The sequence below is a fragment of the Mauremys reevesii genome, linkage group 3 (genome assembly GCF_016161935.1).
Source record: "Mauremys reevesii isolate NIE-2019 linkage group 3, ASM1616193v1, whole genome shotgun sequence".
Classification (NCBI taxonomy): Eukaryota; Metazoa; Chordata; order Testudines; family Geoemydidae; genus Mauremys; species Mauremys reevesii.
The window spans coordinates 3,982,038-3,996,041 of record NC_052625.1 but is presented as its reverse complement, the minus strand read 5'-3'; the positions used below and the strand labels follow the sequence as shown (position 1 = coordinate 3,996,041).

General features: G+C 42.5%; 2 protein-coding genes across 10 annotated transcripts in view; one reads left to right on the top strand and one right to left on the bottom strand.

Moving 5' to 3' along the window:
- MAP4K3 (mitogen-activated protein kinase kinase kinase kinase 3) overlaps positions 1-9,236 on the top strand; it is a 130,004-nt gene extending 120,768 nt beyond the window's left edge. The window contains exons 33-34 of one of the 2 annotated variants that reach the window (XM_039532999.1): positions 3,420-3,475; positions 7,863-9,236. In XM_039532999.1, the coding sequence (XP_039388933.1) occupies positions 3,420-3,475; positions 7,863-7,950 (144 nt within the window). In that variant the 3' untranslated portion in view covers positions 7,951-9,236. The remainder of the gene's footprint in view (positions 1-3,419; positions 3,476-7,862) is intronic. The other variant, XM_039533000.1, reaches the window with a different exon arrangement.
- The window catches only part of TMEM178A (transmembrane protein 178A), a 156,296-nt gene that overhangs the window by 140,197 nt on the left and 2,095 nt on the right, over positions 1-14,004 (bottom strand). For 5 of the 8 annotated variants that reach the window (XR_005597205.1, XR_005597201.1, XR_005597199.1 and 2 more), the window contains 2 exons: positions 4,131-4,410; positions 554-622 (listed from right to left, as the gene is read on the bottom strand). The exons of 1 other annotated variant lie outside the window; for it this stretch is intronic. The gene's annotated coding sequence lies outside the window, so the exon portion shown is untranslated. Of the gene's footprint in view, positions 1-553; positions 623-3,540; positions 3,658-4,130; positions 4,411-14,004 lie in introns of those variants that run through there. 2 more of the 8 variants (XR_005597207.1, XR_005597202.1) reach the window with 2 other exon arrangements.

Genomic DNA, 14,004 nt, shown 5'->3' with positions numbered 1-14,004 from the left:
ACTGGACAGAGAGACACAATACAGTTACACGAGTGGTCTGTAAAAGAGGAAGTGGCACACAAGGTCTTCAGCAATTGAGGATATCCTGTCACAACACAGTGTCGTCAGTTCTGGACAAGGGCAGAAAAAGATGTGCAGTCCATATTGGACTCATTTATACTGAATTGGGGAAAGGTTCCCCCCTTTCCGTTGATACAGAAGGTAGTGAAAAAAATAATACAGGTTAGGGCAAAAAATGGCTTTAGTTGCTCTGATGTGGCTCAGATAGGAGTGGTACATGAATCTACTTGGGATTTTACAAGATGCTCCCAGTATTACTGGATCTAGTGGTGCATTCTTCCAGATCCCATATCTCTGCCCCTGACAGCATGGGCTGTTGGACTTTAACGGACCTTGAAAGATCTTATCCTTTAGATGTGCATCAAGTGCTCATTAACTCTAGAAAACAATTGACCAGAAGATGATACCAATTTAAATTACCATGGTTTGTGAGTTGGACACAGAACAAACCTGAATGTTTGGAACTGGCTTTGGTGTATTTTGGAATACTTACTGCATTTAAAGACTGAAGGTATTTCAGATTCTTTGCTGAAGGTTGCTTTAGCACCTATATCAGCATATCCTGTGTTGAGAGATAATAAATCAGTATTTGCACATAGTATGGTCAAAAAATTACAAAAGGATTTTCAAATCTTTATCCATCTGTAAAGGACCCACTTCTGGGATGGGACCTCAGTTTAGTTTTAGCACAACTCATAAAGCCACCCTTTGAGCTCTTGGCAGAATGTTCTTTATTTCATGACTGTAAATATGCCTTTATAATATGTTATAACTTCAGTCAGGTGGTTAATGAATTATGCACTCTGATGAAAACTTGCTGCCTTTACTTCTTTCTTTCTACCCTCAGGGTAAGTTGGTCTGCAAATTTGGGGTCTGTTTGACTTCTCACTGCTGTTAGATACCCAAATAGCCACAGTCATTAAAATTTTTAATCTGCAGCTGCCCAGAACACTATACCTGATCCTATCAGACACCGACCTTGCCCATGTTGATCCATACATTCATTACCTTCTAGCTCTAACTGGTGCAAAACATAGCAAGCCCATCTGCTTAGCAATACAGGTCACTCTGAACACATTATCAGCTCAAGTTCTCTGTTCTGACATTTGACTCTCAGAATGGGATTGTTTTTAGCTACTTAAAAAGTCACCACAACCATGACCTCTCATCGTTGCTGCCTTCTAGTGGAGCAGTAAAACAGTTGACTAATAGGGAGAGATGTGTGAGTTGAGGAGACAGAACTTTCAGAGGAACTTGACCTACATTTTGGGTTTACTGCTACAATGGGCAAGGATGACTTTTAGAACTAAATGCAGAGTTTACTACTTTGAATTAACTTTCTCCCAATAAGTCCTAAATGCAAATAAACAAATTAACTTTCAAAAACTATTCAAGGTGCTACTCCTTGAGGCTGAGAAAGAAGCTAGGGAAGAATTGTTTCTATTCCCAGAAGTAGGTAGAAATTTGTAAACGACACACACAGGCTGAACTAGAATCAGCTGGTGAATTTGGGAGTATATTTTGACTTTTTTTTTTCAGTTGACCTCATAGACTGATGCACCAGCAGTTTTATGCAGTGCCCTGGTGCTCACCTAAATGAAAGCTTATTACAATAATATGATTTCTCTGCAACACAAAAAAATCTATTTGTAAGTGTTGGCACCCTGTAAAGCAAATACATGTTGGACTATTAAATTTTCTGTTTACCGTGGTTATATATTTAACAGATTTTATTGTACTCTCATAATTTGTTTTTGAAATAGCAGTATGCTTTTGTTTAATAGTGCTTTTGTCCAGTACATGTTTTCCATGCTTTCTGTTGTCTCTTCGCACTATTTGGGTTAGCGGTATTAGTCTTGATTTCCACAGCATAATGAGCCTTATCAAAAGCTGTCTGAAATAATTGGAAAGACCTACACTGACTTCAGTGGGCTTTGGATCGGGCTCTGTAGGCATAGCTCTATTCCCTACAATCCATCTGAATACCTGTGGCAAACCTAAGACTTCAAAATGACATTCTTGCCACAAGGTAGTGTCGTACTACTAGCTAGAAAGGCAGGCTTACAGTTCCCTCTGTGAATATGCGTTGTGACGGGTTGGATCACAGAAACCCCCTGGGAACTGCCACCCAATGTGCCAAGACTACTTCTACCCCTGCCTTCCCTGCCAGCTTGGGGCCCCAGCACCCTGTCCTGCTGAGCCAGACACGCCTGTCTGCCCCAACACAGACCCAGGGTCAGAATTACCTGCTCCAAAGCTGCAGGTTTACCTGAAAGCAGCTCACAGAAGTGTTTCTGTCTTTAGCACTCAATGCCCAACTCCCAATGGGGTCTAAACCCAAATGTATGAGTTTACCCCCCCGCCCCCCAGCTGGCAGGGAAGGCAGGGGTAGAAGTAGTCTTGGCACATGGGGTGGCAGCTCCCAGGGGGTTTCTGTGATCCAGCCCATCACACACGTGTGCTCCAACTGGGAGTGTAATTTCCAGGTTGGATAGACATACCCATGCTAGCTTTGATTGAGTTTGTGTGCTGAAAATAGCAGTGTAGACGCAACTACATGAGCGGTGTTTTGGACTAGCTGCCCAAATACATACTCTCGCCCACCCCTGGGTATTTGGGCCACTAGCCACTGCAGCTGCATTGCTATTTGTGGCATGCTAGCTTGGTCAGAGCTAGCGCGAGTCCATCTACCAGAGGAAAAAGTTACTGGGATCTGCAGTCCTCACATGCCCTTCCAGTCTGAGCACTGTTTGCCGATCACCCGTGTGTGGAATAAATACAGGGACCATCACTCATAGAAGAAATGGAGGTTCCTTTCTGTAACTGGACGTTCTTCCAGATGTATGGTCCCTATCTGTATTTCACTACCCTCCCTCTATCCCCTCTGCTTTGGATCTGGTTGAATTTGTGGTAAGAAAAGGAACTGAAGGGGGTTGACCCACGAGGGCCTCTTATACCCTCATTCAGGAGTATGAGGAGATCTACTGTTTGTGTATGGGCCCATAGATACTGCTTGTTAGAATCTCTGCACTCGGCACATAGTTCACATGTGTACCCTCCTGTGGAATACAGACAGGGACTACACATCTCAAAGAACCTCCAGTTAAAGTAACTAAGATTCATATTTTGCATAATCTGGCAGAAAGTTCTGGAAAATGGTCCTTTCTTTTGGCCCTTGTTTAAAGGGACAGATTTAAAGGATTCTCAGACTCTGACCGACTTAGACTGGCAATTACCCTAAATTGGTTAATTCAGTGAGCATTAATTCCTTTCTCTAGCTACAATAGATGTTATGATACATTGGTCAAAAATAACTGCACTTGCTACATGAATAATTATTGTATGTTTTCATTAAATAGATCACACAGGAAATTTCTGACAGTACGAGAATATTCAGGCTTCTTGGATCTGACAGGTATGAACAGTACCAGACATGGTCTATTAAAATAAGAGTAATATATATATTATCTTTCTCCTATTTCTTAAGGTATTTTCTCACTAGTACTTCATCCTTCTGTGATTCCTTTGTGGGCTTCTTTTAGTCTCCTTATTTTTCCCCTTAGCCCTTTTCTTGCATATGTTCCTTGTCTCTCTTTCCTGAGGAGCAATAAAACTTTGTTTCTGAGTTTAGCAGTATTTTCTCTCAGGATAAGCTTATATTTCACAGGTGCTCATATAGCTCCAAAGCTTTTCTCTTTTTGGGTTCTAACATATAAGAACATAAGAATTGCCATACTGGGTCAGACCAAAGATCCATCTAGCCCAGTGTCCTGTCTTCTGACAGTGGCCAATGCCTGGTGCATCAGAGGGAATGAACAGAACAGACAGTCACCAAGTGATCCATCCCCTGCCGTCCACTCCCAGCTTCAGGCAGTCAGAGGCTTAGGGACACTCAATCGTGGGATTGCATCCCTGGTCATCTTGGCTAATAGCCATCAATGGACATATCCTCCATTAACTTAGTTTAATAGATTTCAGGTTTTGCATTCATTTGTGTTATGCTGTATTAGATCATGGGATCTGCACCTCAAAACAAATTCAAAATATTAAAAACATACAAACTTCAATACATTACAAAAGTGGGGGGATCTGCCTGTTGTTCTGCCAACATCCACAGCCCACGGGGTGTTTTCTGAGCTCCACAAGGTCCTCCACTTCTGTTGCTTTTTGGAGCCTGCTTTGCATGGCCCCAAATCTCTCTGCTTCTCCCTGTCCTGCAGAACTAAATAGTGAAGTAGGATGCTCAGCTTCTCCAACCAGTAACTGTCCTGCAAGGTTTTGGAGCTTCACAGGGACCAACACCTTCCTACTTTCTCTGCCCTGCTTTGGAGTGCTGCAGTTGAATGAAGGCTATTAATAAAGTAAATGTATGTTTTAGGTAATATATACTGACAGCAGAATTTCACCCTTTGCATGATACATGTACTGTGCAAAGTTAAATCTTAGTTTTCCTTTGAGAACTGCCTATGTCTGTCTCCACTTGTGGGAATTTCACCCTGGCACTGCATCTCAGAGTTATCAAAAAGAGCAATATCTATTGGGACTTTGTAAGCACCCAATCACAGGTCTGAATTTGCAAAGATGTTGATCCCACAACCACCCATAGTTCTTCTAACAACGATTTACAGGTGAAATATTCCACTGTGCCTTTACAAGCTACATTTTAGCTGTCTTTTGGACAGAGTTCTTTAGTGTATCATTGTAATTTTTTGGCTTAGTAGTGGGTAGCTGTTTAGCAGTTGCACAGCTTCCTTTTAAGAGGGTGTTTTACTCCCTCATTCCTATTGGGGTGTTTACTGCAGTTCAGTGTTATTAGTCCAGTAATTTCTCATAGTTATTGAGAGCCCAGCACAATCAGGTTTTGAAATAAATAAATCTGATTTTAAGATGAGAGCATCATACTGCTCAAAGATCAGTATGCCCATTGCATCAAGAAATATCCTCTCCCCAATTGCTGTTCTATCTGAATTGGGTTTACACCAGCACCCTAATGGATCTGAGACAACAGCTCAAAAACTTTGAGCTTGTCAGATATGGTTTTATTTCAAGTCTCTCGAGTGAATTCTTTAGATTTAAAACCTTCCTCAATAGTCCAAGTCAGTTTTGATCAGAAGTTATTGTCAGTTGTGTGACCTTCCACAGGCTTGAAGGCTTCTGAAAAGTATCATTCTAAAGCACTGTTTATATGCCTAGACTGCCTGAGTACTGACTACAGTAGAATCTTTTCTGAACACCAGTCTTACAAACAACCAGTTATATGAACCATTTTTCCCATGGGGAAGGCAGAGGAATGACTATGGGGAAGTGATGTTTATGAAGAGCAGGTCAACATTCTTCACATTCCAATGCCGTCAGTGCATTGGAAATTGTTTGCAGTAGTCTGAAGGGCAGTAAGAAAGCGATGTAATGCAACTTCTGCACCTACTGTAGTTGAGATGTTCTGTTTTATGAACTCAGTCCTCAGTTTTGGGGTTCTGCTGTATCTGATTCAGATAGGGCAAACATTCTCTCACACGTTGGGGGCCTCCCTTAGCTGCTCTCAAGAGAAAAGAGTTGTCTCAGCACTAAGCCTTGGAGCTGTGACTAAGAAACTAAAGAACTGGTACCAGTCCAAGGAGGATTTGATTGCAGGGGACTCCCACTGATATGAAGATTTCACAAGTGCTTGATTGCCCTTTCCTGAGAGTGCCAAGTAGACTGGGCAGACTGTCCCGTGAGTGTCAGGTCTGAAGCCTGCACCAGTTACTCTGCCCGATTGAATTCAGGGTATTTGGATAAGCCTAAATGGGCCTGATTCCCTTGCAATTTCTGCCTTATTTCTCAGATGTTGGTGGGAAGTCTCTGTCCTGTGGCCTAGAAAGAACCAAGAGCTGTCTGGGTTAGCATCTGTAGCTGCAACAGATGGATCAAAGGGCTAGTTAGCTTCTTCCATATACTGAGAAGCTTAGAGGCTCATTTGGCACAATTCTCCATTCTGTGAAATCCCTTCTACTTCTAGGGGTAGAGGAACATTTTGAGATCAGTTATGAGTCATCACATGGGCTTTCCCTACATTCTGGTGTTCTTGTGGCCAGAACCCTTTTCTGTGTAGGACTTTTAATCCTTGACCTGTGTGGCCATTCTTTCAACACCTTTACATAGTGTTGTTCTTGCCGTTAGCAAGATTCACGCTGCTCTCTCTGGCAGTGATGAGAATGTTGAGGGATGAGCACCCTGATCTCCCTAATTCTTCCATATTTCCCAGTGAACATCAGCGTCCATTGTATCTCCTCTCCAATGACAGTAACTAGGCATTGCTTCCTATGTGGCACACTAGGCTAAATTTAAGCAGTACAGACCCCAGATTTATGCATTTAGTGTCAGTGGAGTGGAAGGCAGCAGGCCAGAGAGGAGAGGATAGTCATTTAAAATTTAAACCAATTTGGCAACCAGGAAGCATTAAAATTAAAACCTGTTTAACAAACTGAAAACTTTATGTACTAGATGTTTTCAACTAGGAAAACACCCAGCTTTAATTGTAACTGCTCTTGGCTGCCAACCTGGTTTAAATTTTAATGTTTCCCCAGCCACCCCTGAGCTCCTTTGTTCCTGGACTGGCCCTCCATGCACATACCCGCCTCTCACAGACCTTTGCTCTCCTGGCACAAGTCTCCTGTAATTTTTGCAGATACTTTGGGCCTTAATCCGCAACCCCCAACACCACAGACCCATATGCAGCCTTCTGCTTAGCAGAGCTGCTGAGCTTCATAAAAACAGATAAAAGTGACAGGTGCTGAAGCAGTGACAACAAAATGGTGGAGTTGTGTGTCAGGAACAGGAAATTTTTAGATGCATAATGGCATAGCAACCAACAACCAGACTACCGGAGCATCCAGGAGTTAGTGGGAGAAATGTTTCACTCTTTAGATCTGGAGATAACCAAGTTACCTGAGAAGACTTGCTGTTTTTTCAGGACCAGTGTTTTGAAACCCAGAAGCTATATCATTTTGTGAATCGCTGAAGGGCTCCTCGGAACTTCAGAAGAGGGCTAGTTATCCACAGCTACAACTCCTGCTGTGTCTGGAGAAGCTGAGCAGCTATTTCAAGTTTCCCCCCCCCCCCATTGGGTTCATCATTATTTATATCTGCTGCAGTAGATAGAGCAAAAGACTAGTTAGTTCATCTCCATCAGACAAACAGGAGCTAAACTGACAGCATGGAACATATTGTATACTTCTTAATTAGGTTGGCAGTCAGAATCGTCAGCTAACAGACAATTATGTCACCATAGCAATTCCATCTTAGGGATTGTCTGCTGCTTGTACTTGAACACCCACCTATTAAAAGGGCAATTCAAGAGGACTGAGCAGTTGGAGGTTGAAGGTCAAAGTGTGTCTCAGTGACACTGTCCAGGTTTGCACAGGAAGCCTGTGGCAGAGCTGAAATGACTCCTAGTGCTGCATCTTTAACCACAAGGCCGTTCCTCCTCCTTGTGAGTGAAGAGCCAGTAGAGTTGTTTGAGGATGGGGTCAAGTGGATGTGCGAAAAACTTGGCAGCAGTGTTTTGCACTGACTGGTGTCTGAGGAGCAAGAGGATTTGGGGAAAGTAAAGAGGAGAGGTGCAGTAGCCCAGGCAGTAGGGGAGGAAAGCGTGACTGAGGAGTTCAGTAGTGAAGTTGACTCATTGGCGAGAGCCAAATTTACACATGAGCCATGAAGGAAAGTAGAAAGTAGAGGATGACCGAGTTTACAGACAGGGAATTTGAAATTGTGTTTGTTATAACTGTTCATTAGATTATTTATTTAACTTTTTTTAATTCTAGGGTTGTGGTATTGGAGAGTAGGCCAACAGATCATCCTATGGCCAACAGCAATTTATACATCCTGGCAGGGCACGAAAACAGTTACTGAGAATCATACCTGGGAGTTAACCATGACGAGAAAACACTACTGCTGCAACATTGACGGATGATTGAAATTGCACAAAAACGGCAGTCACCTGACTTCAGTTACTTTGTAATTTATTGTGGCATGGGAGAAAAGAGGATAATTTAGTTTAAGTGGTATGGACACACTTAGCATATTATACCACGGAAGTGCTTAATAATTCACTGTTATGTAATCTTTGTACATATATGCAGTATTTTTCAGTGAAACACATTGCTGAAGACCTACACTGACTTAATGTAGATAGTGATCCTTCTGTTATGTACAAGTGTCTTACCTGTACAGATGTAAAGGTTGCTGAGGAAGCAGAACTTCAATTGGGGTACTATTTTAAGGACTTCTCACGTGTAGTTCTTATAAAATGGGAAGTTAGCAATGAACACAGTGCATTTAACATCATTATTGTATTTTATTATATGTAATTTACTAATACAAATAAATCAACTTTTAGAAATTGTAACCAAGGCTGTAATCAGATTACAATCTTGTTTTTAATTTTCATGCAACTACACTGGTGTGATTGTTTGTTTTGCACAAAGTATTTATCTGTGATGTATTTAGTCACAAAGGTAAGCTGTGACTTCGTGGATATGACTTGGGCTTCAGAGTACCTTTTTTTTAGTTTATTTGGGTAGTTTTGTTGTGAAACAAACCAATTAAACACCTGTATTTTTATATTTAAGTAAAATTCTGTAAAGATTACTTCTCTATGCTTGAAAACAATACCTTCTGGAATGGATATGAATCCCAGAATTTGGTACCTTAATGTAACACTGCAATAGTTGTCTGAATTACTAGTGTATGCAATGATAAAATTAGCATTATTACGAGCCTTCACTAAACGGTTTTATTCATATCATGAACTACAACATTCCACACTGTGGAAATGGTTCAAAGATCTTGTCATATTTTGACTTTTTTTGGCCTTATGACCATTTTCTTGATTTAGGGTGTTAACACATGGCCAAAATAATTTAGTTACTACCTCATACAAACAATGTAGTGGTTACTTCATATTGCAGGAACATAGTTCTGATCAAAAGTATTTTTGATTGCTATTTTCCAATGGAGTATGTAAATGCCAAGTTTTAGCAAAATGCACACATTTGGCTCTGTTTTGTATATGTTCTTTATATTTTATTATGATAATATACACTAAGAACAAACTAAATTTGAAGTGATTTATGGTCTACGTTATTGTGATTCGTAATCCTTTTGAATATGTTCCCTAATGTACATAATGTAAAATAAACTTTTTTTTAACATGTTGTTGTACAGATAGCTTACCACCTGCACTAATTTCCACATAAGACTAAAAAATTGCCGATGGAAAACATCCATTTTTGAATTGCTATTAAATGTTTATGTACCCTAATATATAAACTGGGCATTCTGAACGTATGAATGGTCAGGCTGCTATGAATGTAATTTTGCCTACATTTGACCTAACACCTAGATTTTTTGGGATATGTATCTTTACAGAATCACTGAATCCTAGAAATGTAGGACTGGAAGGAACTTTAAGTCATCAAGTCCAACCCTTTGTGCTGAGGCGGATCAAGTAGAGGGTTTGCCCAGGCTTTTCTTAGAATCTTCCAATGAGGCAGATTCCAATGGAGGTTTTTAAGAACACGTTGGACAAACACTCGTCAGGCATAGTCTAGGTTTACTTGGTCCTGCCTCAGTGCACGGGGCTGTACTTGATTTCTCAAGGTCCCTTCCTGCCCCACATTTCTCTGATTCTGTAAAGATCAATAGATTATATCATTTATATACTTTTCAATAATATACTCAAATATATATCAATATATATTACTTCCATGATCTACTCAAACAAGCCTACAGGACTTTATCTCCAAGGATCAACATGTTAGTTTGAAGTCACTGTTTCTTAAACGCCTGTCCACTAGATATACATCAGACAGGTGTGTCCACCGGTAACAGAATTCACACTGGCCCTAACACATCCTTACTCAACTTGTATGGGACAGGCTCTACTACAGAGGAAAATGATATTGGTAAGTGTGTCTCTCACTTTCAGGGCTGGTCTAAGACAACTGGGCACTTTGCTGGCTGGCCAATAGCTTCCTGGATTCTTCAGGACGTCCCTTCATCCCCTGATTTTCCTAGGGCACATATTTTAGCTTCAGCTAAATTCCTTTCCAGCAGGGGCTGCCTCTGTCTGTGGAGCTGAAGTGGGCGCCCTCTTCTGGTTGCAGTAGCATCCTCCCATGCTCCCCTTCAGGCCTAGATGCGGAAAGAGGGAGACCCTCAGCTCGTGATTCCTCTCTGGGACTGGCAAAGAACCATCCGCTTCCTCCTGAGAGCAGCAGAGAAGACAGACAGCCACCCACTCTGTTCCCTGGCTGTCCAGGGATTCCTGCCTGCTTTCCCACCTCCTTGGTCTAAGAGCATATTACTGTTGAGAACGTCTGGAAGGATGAGTGAAGAGATGTGTGGGTATGAGATTTGGAGATGGGAGGGAAGTTTAAAAAAAACAGGGTGAAGGATTGAGATAACAGAAATGAGCATAGAGGAAACAGGATGTTGCCAAAATATGGGATGGGGATGGGGTTAAAATCAATGTGACCACAGAGCCTCATATTATTGGGGTCATTCTGCAGCTCTTACAATTAAATATATGCACATTGGATTTTTTTTCATAGTAATTAAGGGGGATTGAGCTTTCCCTGCGTCTGGTGGAAGTCATTCCCTTCTGTGGCTAATGCTATGAAGTGCTCTTTATTAGCATTTAGAATGCACTAGAATAGGTGCATTAAATACATATTCAAAATTATTCTTCTGGAGGAGAGAGGGAGGATATGCCTGAACTTCTGGGAAAGGCTTCAGTTGACTTCCAGGTATTGCTCAATAATTTGTTGGATGCACAAAAGAGAGTGGCTGGACCCTTTCACTTGTCACTATTCCTTATTCTCTTAGCTCTGGTGAGGATAGTGTATGGAGGCAGCTAGAAATTTCCCTGCCTTTGTAATTTGTTCTCCAGCACTACTGCTAATCTCAGGAGATAAGAATAGGAAAGAGTGAGGGTATGTTTTTTTAAAGGAATTGGGGAATCTTCCTTTGCTGAAAGTTCTGTCATGCTCTTAAGCCAGTATTAGGTCTTGTCTTCACTAGCTCAGGGTATAATTTGGGTTTTGCCTTTAACCTGACTCTCATCCGCACACAGAAATCTCCAGTTTGAATTAAAAGGTGCTAGCTAGGCTGGGGGTGATGGGAGAGATTTGAAGCTGGAGCATAGCTGATGCTTGAGCTAGTGGGAGATGCAGCAGTTCGAGTTACAATTGATCCGATTCTAATCTACCATTGTTTTTGATGTGGACACTGCTCTCGCTCACCAGGCTAGTTTGGAATAACTCCAGGGTACTAATTTGAGCTAACTGTTGCAGTTACGGCAGGCTCCGGAGCCATAATTTCCCTGATCCTGGCTTGTGCCTAGAACGGAGGCATTCCCCAAGGAAGAGCAGGAATTCCCCTTTGCCTGAGGGATCACGAGGAGTGCTGCTGCTTCCACAGGGGAGAGGATTTAGGCAACTGCGATTTCGTTTGTACTTAGATTTATTTGGACTTTTGTTAACTTGGAATGGAGATGGAGTTTTGGTTTAGCAGGAGGGTAAACTACCGTACAAGCAAAGGAATGTGATGCAATGCATAGGCCGCGTCTGCAGGATGAGAGCATCCTGACAGGGTGACAGTTGGTCAGGGGCAGGGGAATCAGGCTGCCCCCAGGCTGCAGCGCGCGCGCGCGCGCCGCGCGCCCCTTCTCCGGTCCCCCCGCGCCCCCCCCTCCCGGCTCCGTTGAGTCCACCGCCGGTCCACCCGGGCGCGGGACAGATCGGCCGCGCATGAGGGCATACCGCGGAGGCCCCGAGCGAACGGGACACGCCGCGGGCACAGCACGCGGGCGTGCGCCGCGGGTCGGCGCCGCGGCTGAGCTGCGTCATGCATGCGCGCGGCAGGTCGGGTCGTCTCGCGGCCGATGGACCTCCTGCAGGCATGACTGCGGCAGGTCCACCGGCCCAGCCTGCCGCCCCCTAGATTTGGCCGCCCCAGGCACCAGCTTGGTTTGCTGGTGCCTAGAGCCGCCCCTGCAGTTGGTAGCTCTTGATTTCAGTTGGTGATAGTTGGTCTCATTTGGAAACAACTGGTGCCAATAGCAATAGTTAGTGTCTTGTAGAGGTGATGACTGGTGTCAGCAGTATTGCCAATCTCACCCATTCAAATCACAATTCAGGCCTAAAAAGTCCCCTGAGATTTAAAAAAACAAACAAACCAAAAACGTATTCTTATTTGCCTTCTGGTTTCTGAGCTATTGGGGGCACTTATTCCATTTTTAAGTTTTTCTCAGCAATCACGAGAGCTAGAAACATCAAATAATGAAAGTTGAGATTCATAATCACTTGATTCCAGCAGCTGGGGCTTTAAGAAAAATGTCAAATATTGCTAACCTCACAATAAAAATCATGAGATTTGGCAACTCTAACAGTTTCTCAGTTGGTGCTGTGTGGCAGTTCTTGTCAACTGAAGACAGGTAATGGCAGATGCTGATAGCTGATAATTCTCCTTTGTTGGCTGCAGGTTGACTGATCAGGAAATTTTCACCAGCTGCTTCCATTTGATGGGTTTCACTGAAAATTGTGGACATTTTGTGGCTGTTCATGAGTCTGGCATCTGGAGAGAATTAGTTACATTTGGTATATGATGGACAAGTGGCGGCAGTTGGTTCCAAGTGGGGATGTCGGGTCAGAGGTTGCAATAGCTAGTGATTGTTGGTGGAAGAGTGGGGCAGTCAGTAAAATGAGATAGTTGGTGACAATTTGTCTCTCTTGGGAGCTGGTAGCAATTCATGGCCACTTGTCATTTCATAACTGGTGAGATTTGGTGCCAATTTTTGTCGTGGAGACAGTTGGTGGCAGGAGAGGCAATGAGTGGTTCTTGTGACAGTTCCTGGCAGTTGGTAATGATGCCTTATAGATGGGGCCATTTGGTTTCATTAAGTGGGTGACAGGTGTTGGTGACTATTTGTAAAGCTTGTAAAATAGGACAAATTTCTTTCCCCATTCTTTGTTGTGAGTGAAAAAATTGAAAGTTGACATGCAATGAACTTTGAAAATAATAGTTGGGGGCTAATATTAACAGTATTTTAAAAACATTACAAAACAACAACAAAACAATCAAAACCAATATTTTAAAAATACACTAACAGCAATGTGATTACAGATATCAGGAGTGCCCAAGGTACCGAAAGTCACATAATTCACAACCATAACTGACAAAACACTTCCTTTTAAAAAGTTAAAGTTGGAATTGTGTTTTAAGAGTCCAGCCAGCATCCAAAACCAATTATATTTTCTTTACAAAAATAAACATGCTCACTTCATTCAGCTTCACTCATTGGGTATGTCTACACTGCACACTAAACCCAGACTCTGACTCATGTTTGAGCTCAGTCCCCTCTTCTGTCCACATACAAATCAGTCTGATTCAGATCAGCAATTGCTCAGGACCCAGGTCCTATGACCCTGTTGGGCGTGGGGCAGAGACACAGTCCTGCTGTGACTTGGGTCTAAGCCTTGTCATTTTGCAGTGTGGATGCAGCTCAAGCCACAAACCTAAGTCATAAGGTTCTGCATAGCACAGTATGAATGCGTTAGCACAGTTCTGAGACCTGGGTCCAGCAACTGTAAACCAAGGTTTACAATGCAGTGTGGACGCTCAAGCGTGGGCATGGAAACCAAGTCCACAAGCCCAGGTCCCACAGACCCAGGTTTACAATGCAGTGTAGACAGACCTTCCAAACCTTTGTCCCTAAAATTTTCAAAAATATATTAAAAGGACAAAATAACATTGAGAAGAGATTATTGGAGCCTTTGAATATGAAATTTTGTAATCTTTCAGGTAATCTGTTGTGTTTATTTAATTTCTAGGCAAAGGTTTAAACTGCACCTGACTGCTAAGTGCAGTTGTTTAAGCGGAATGGGCTGGAGCGCTGCAGCAGTG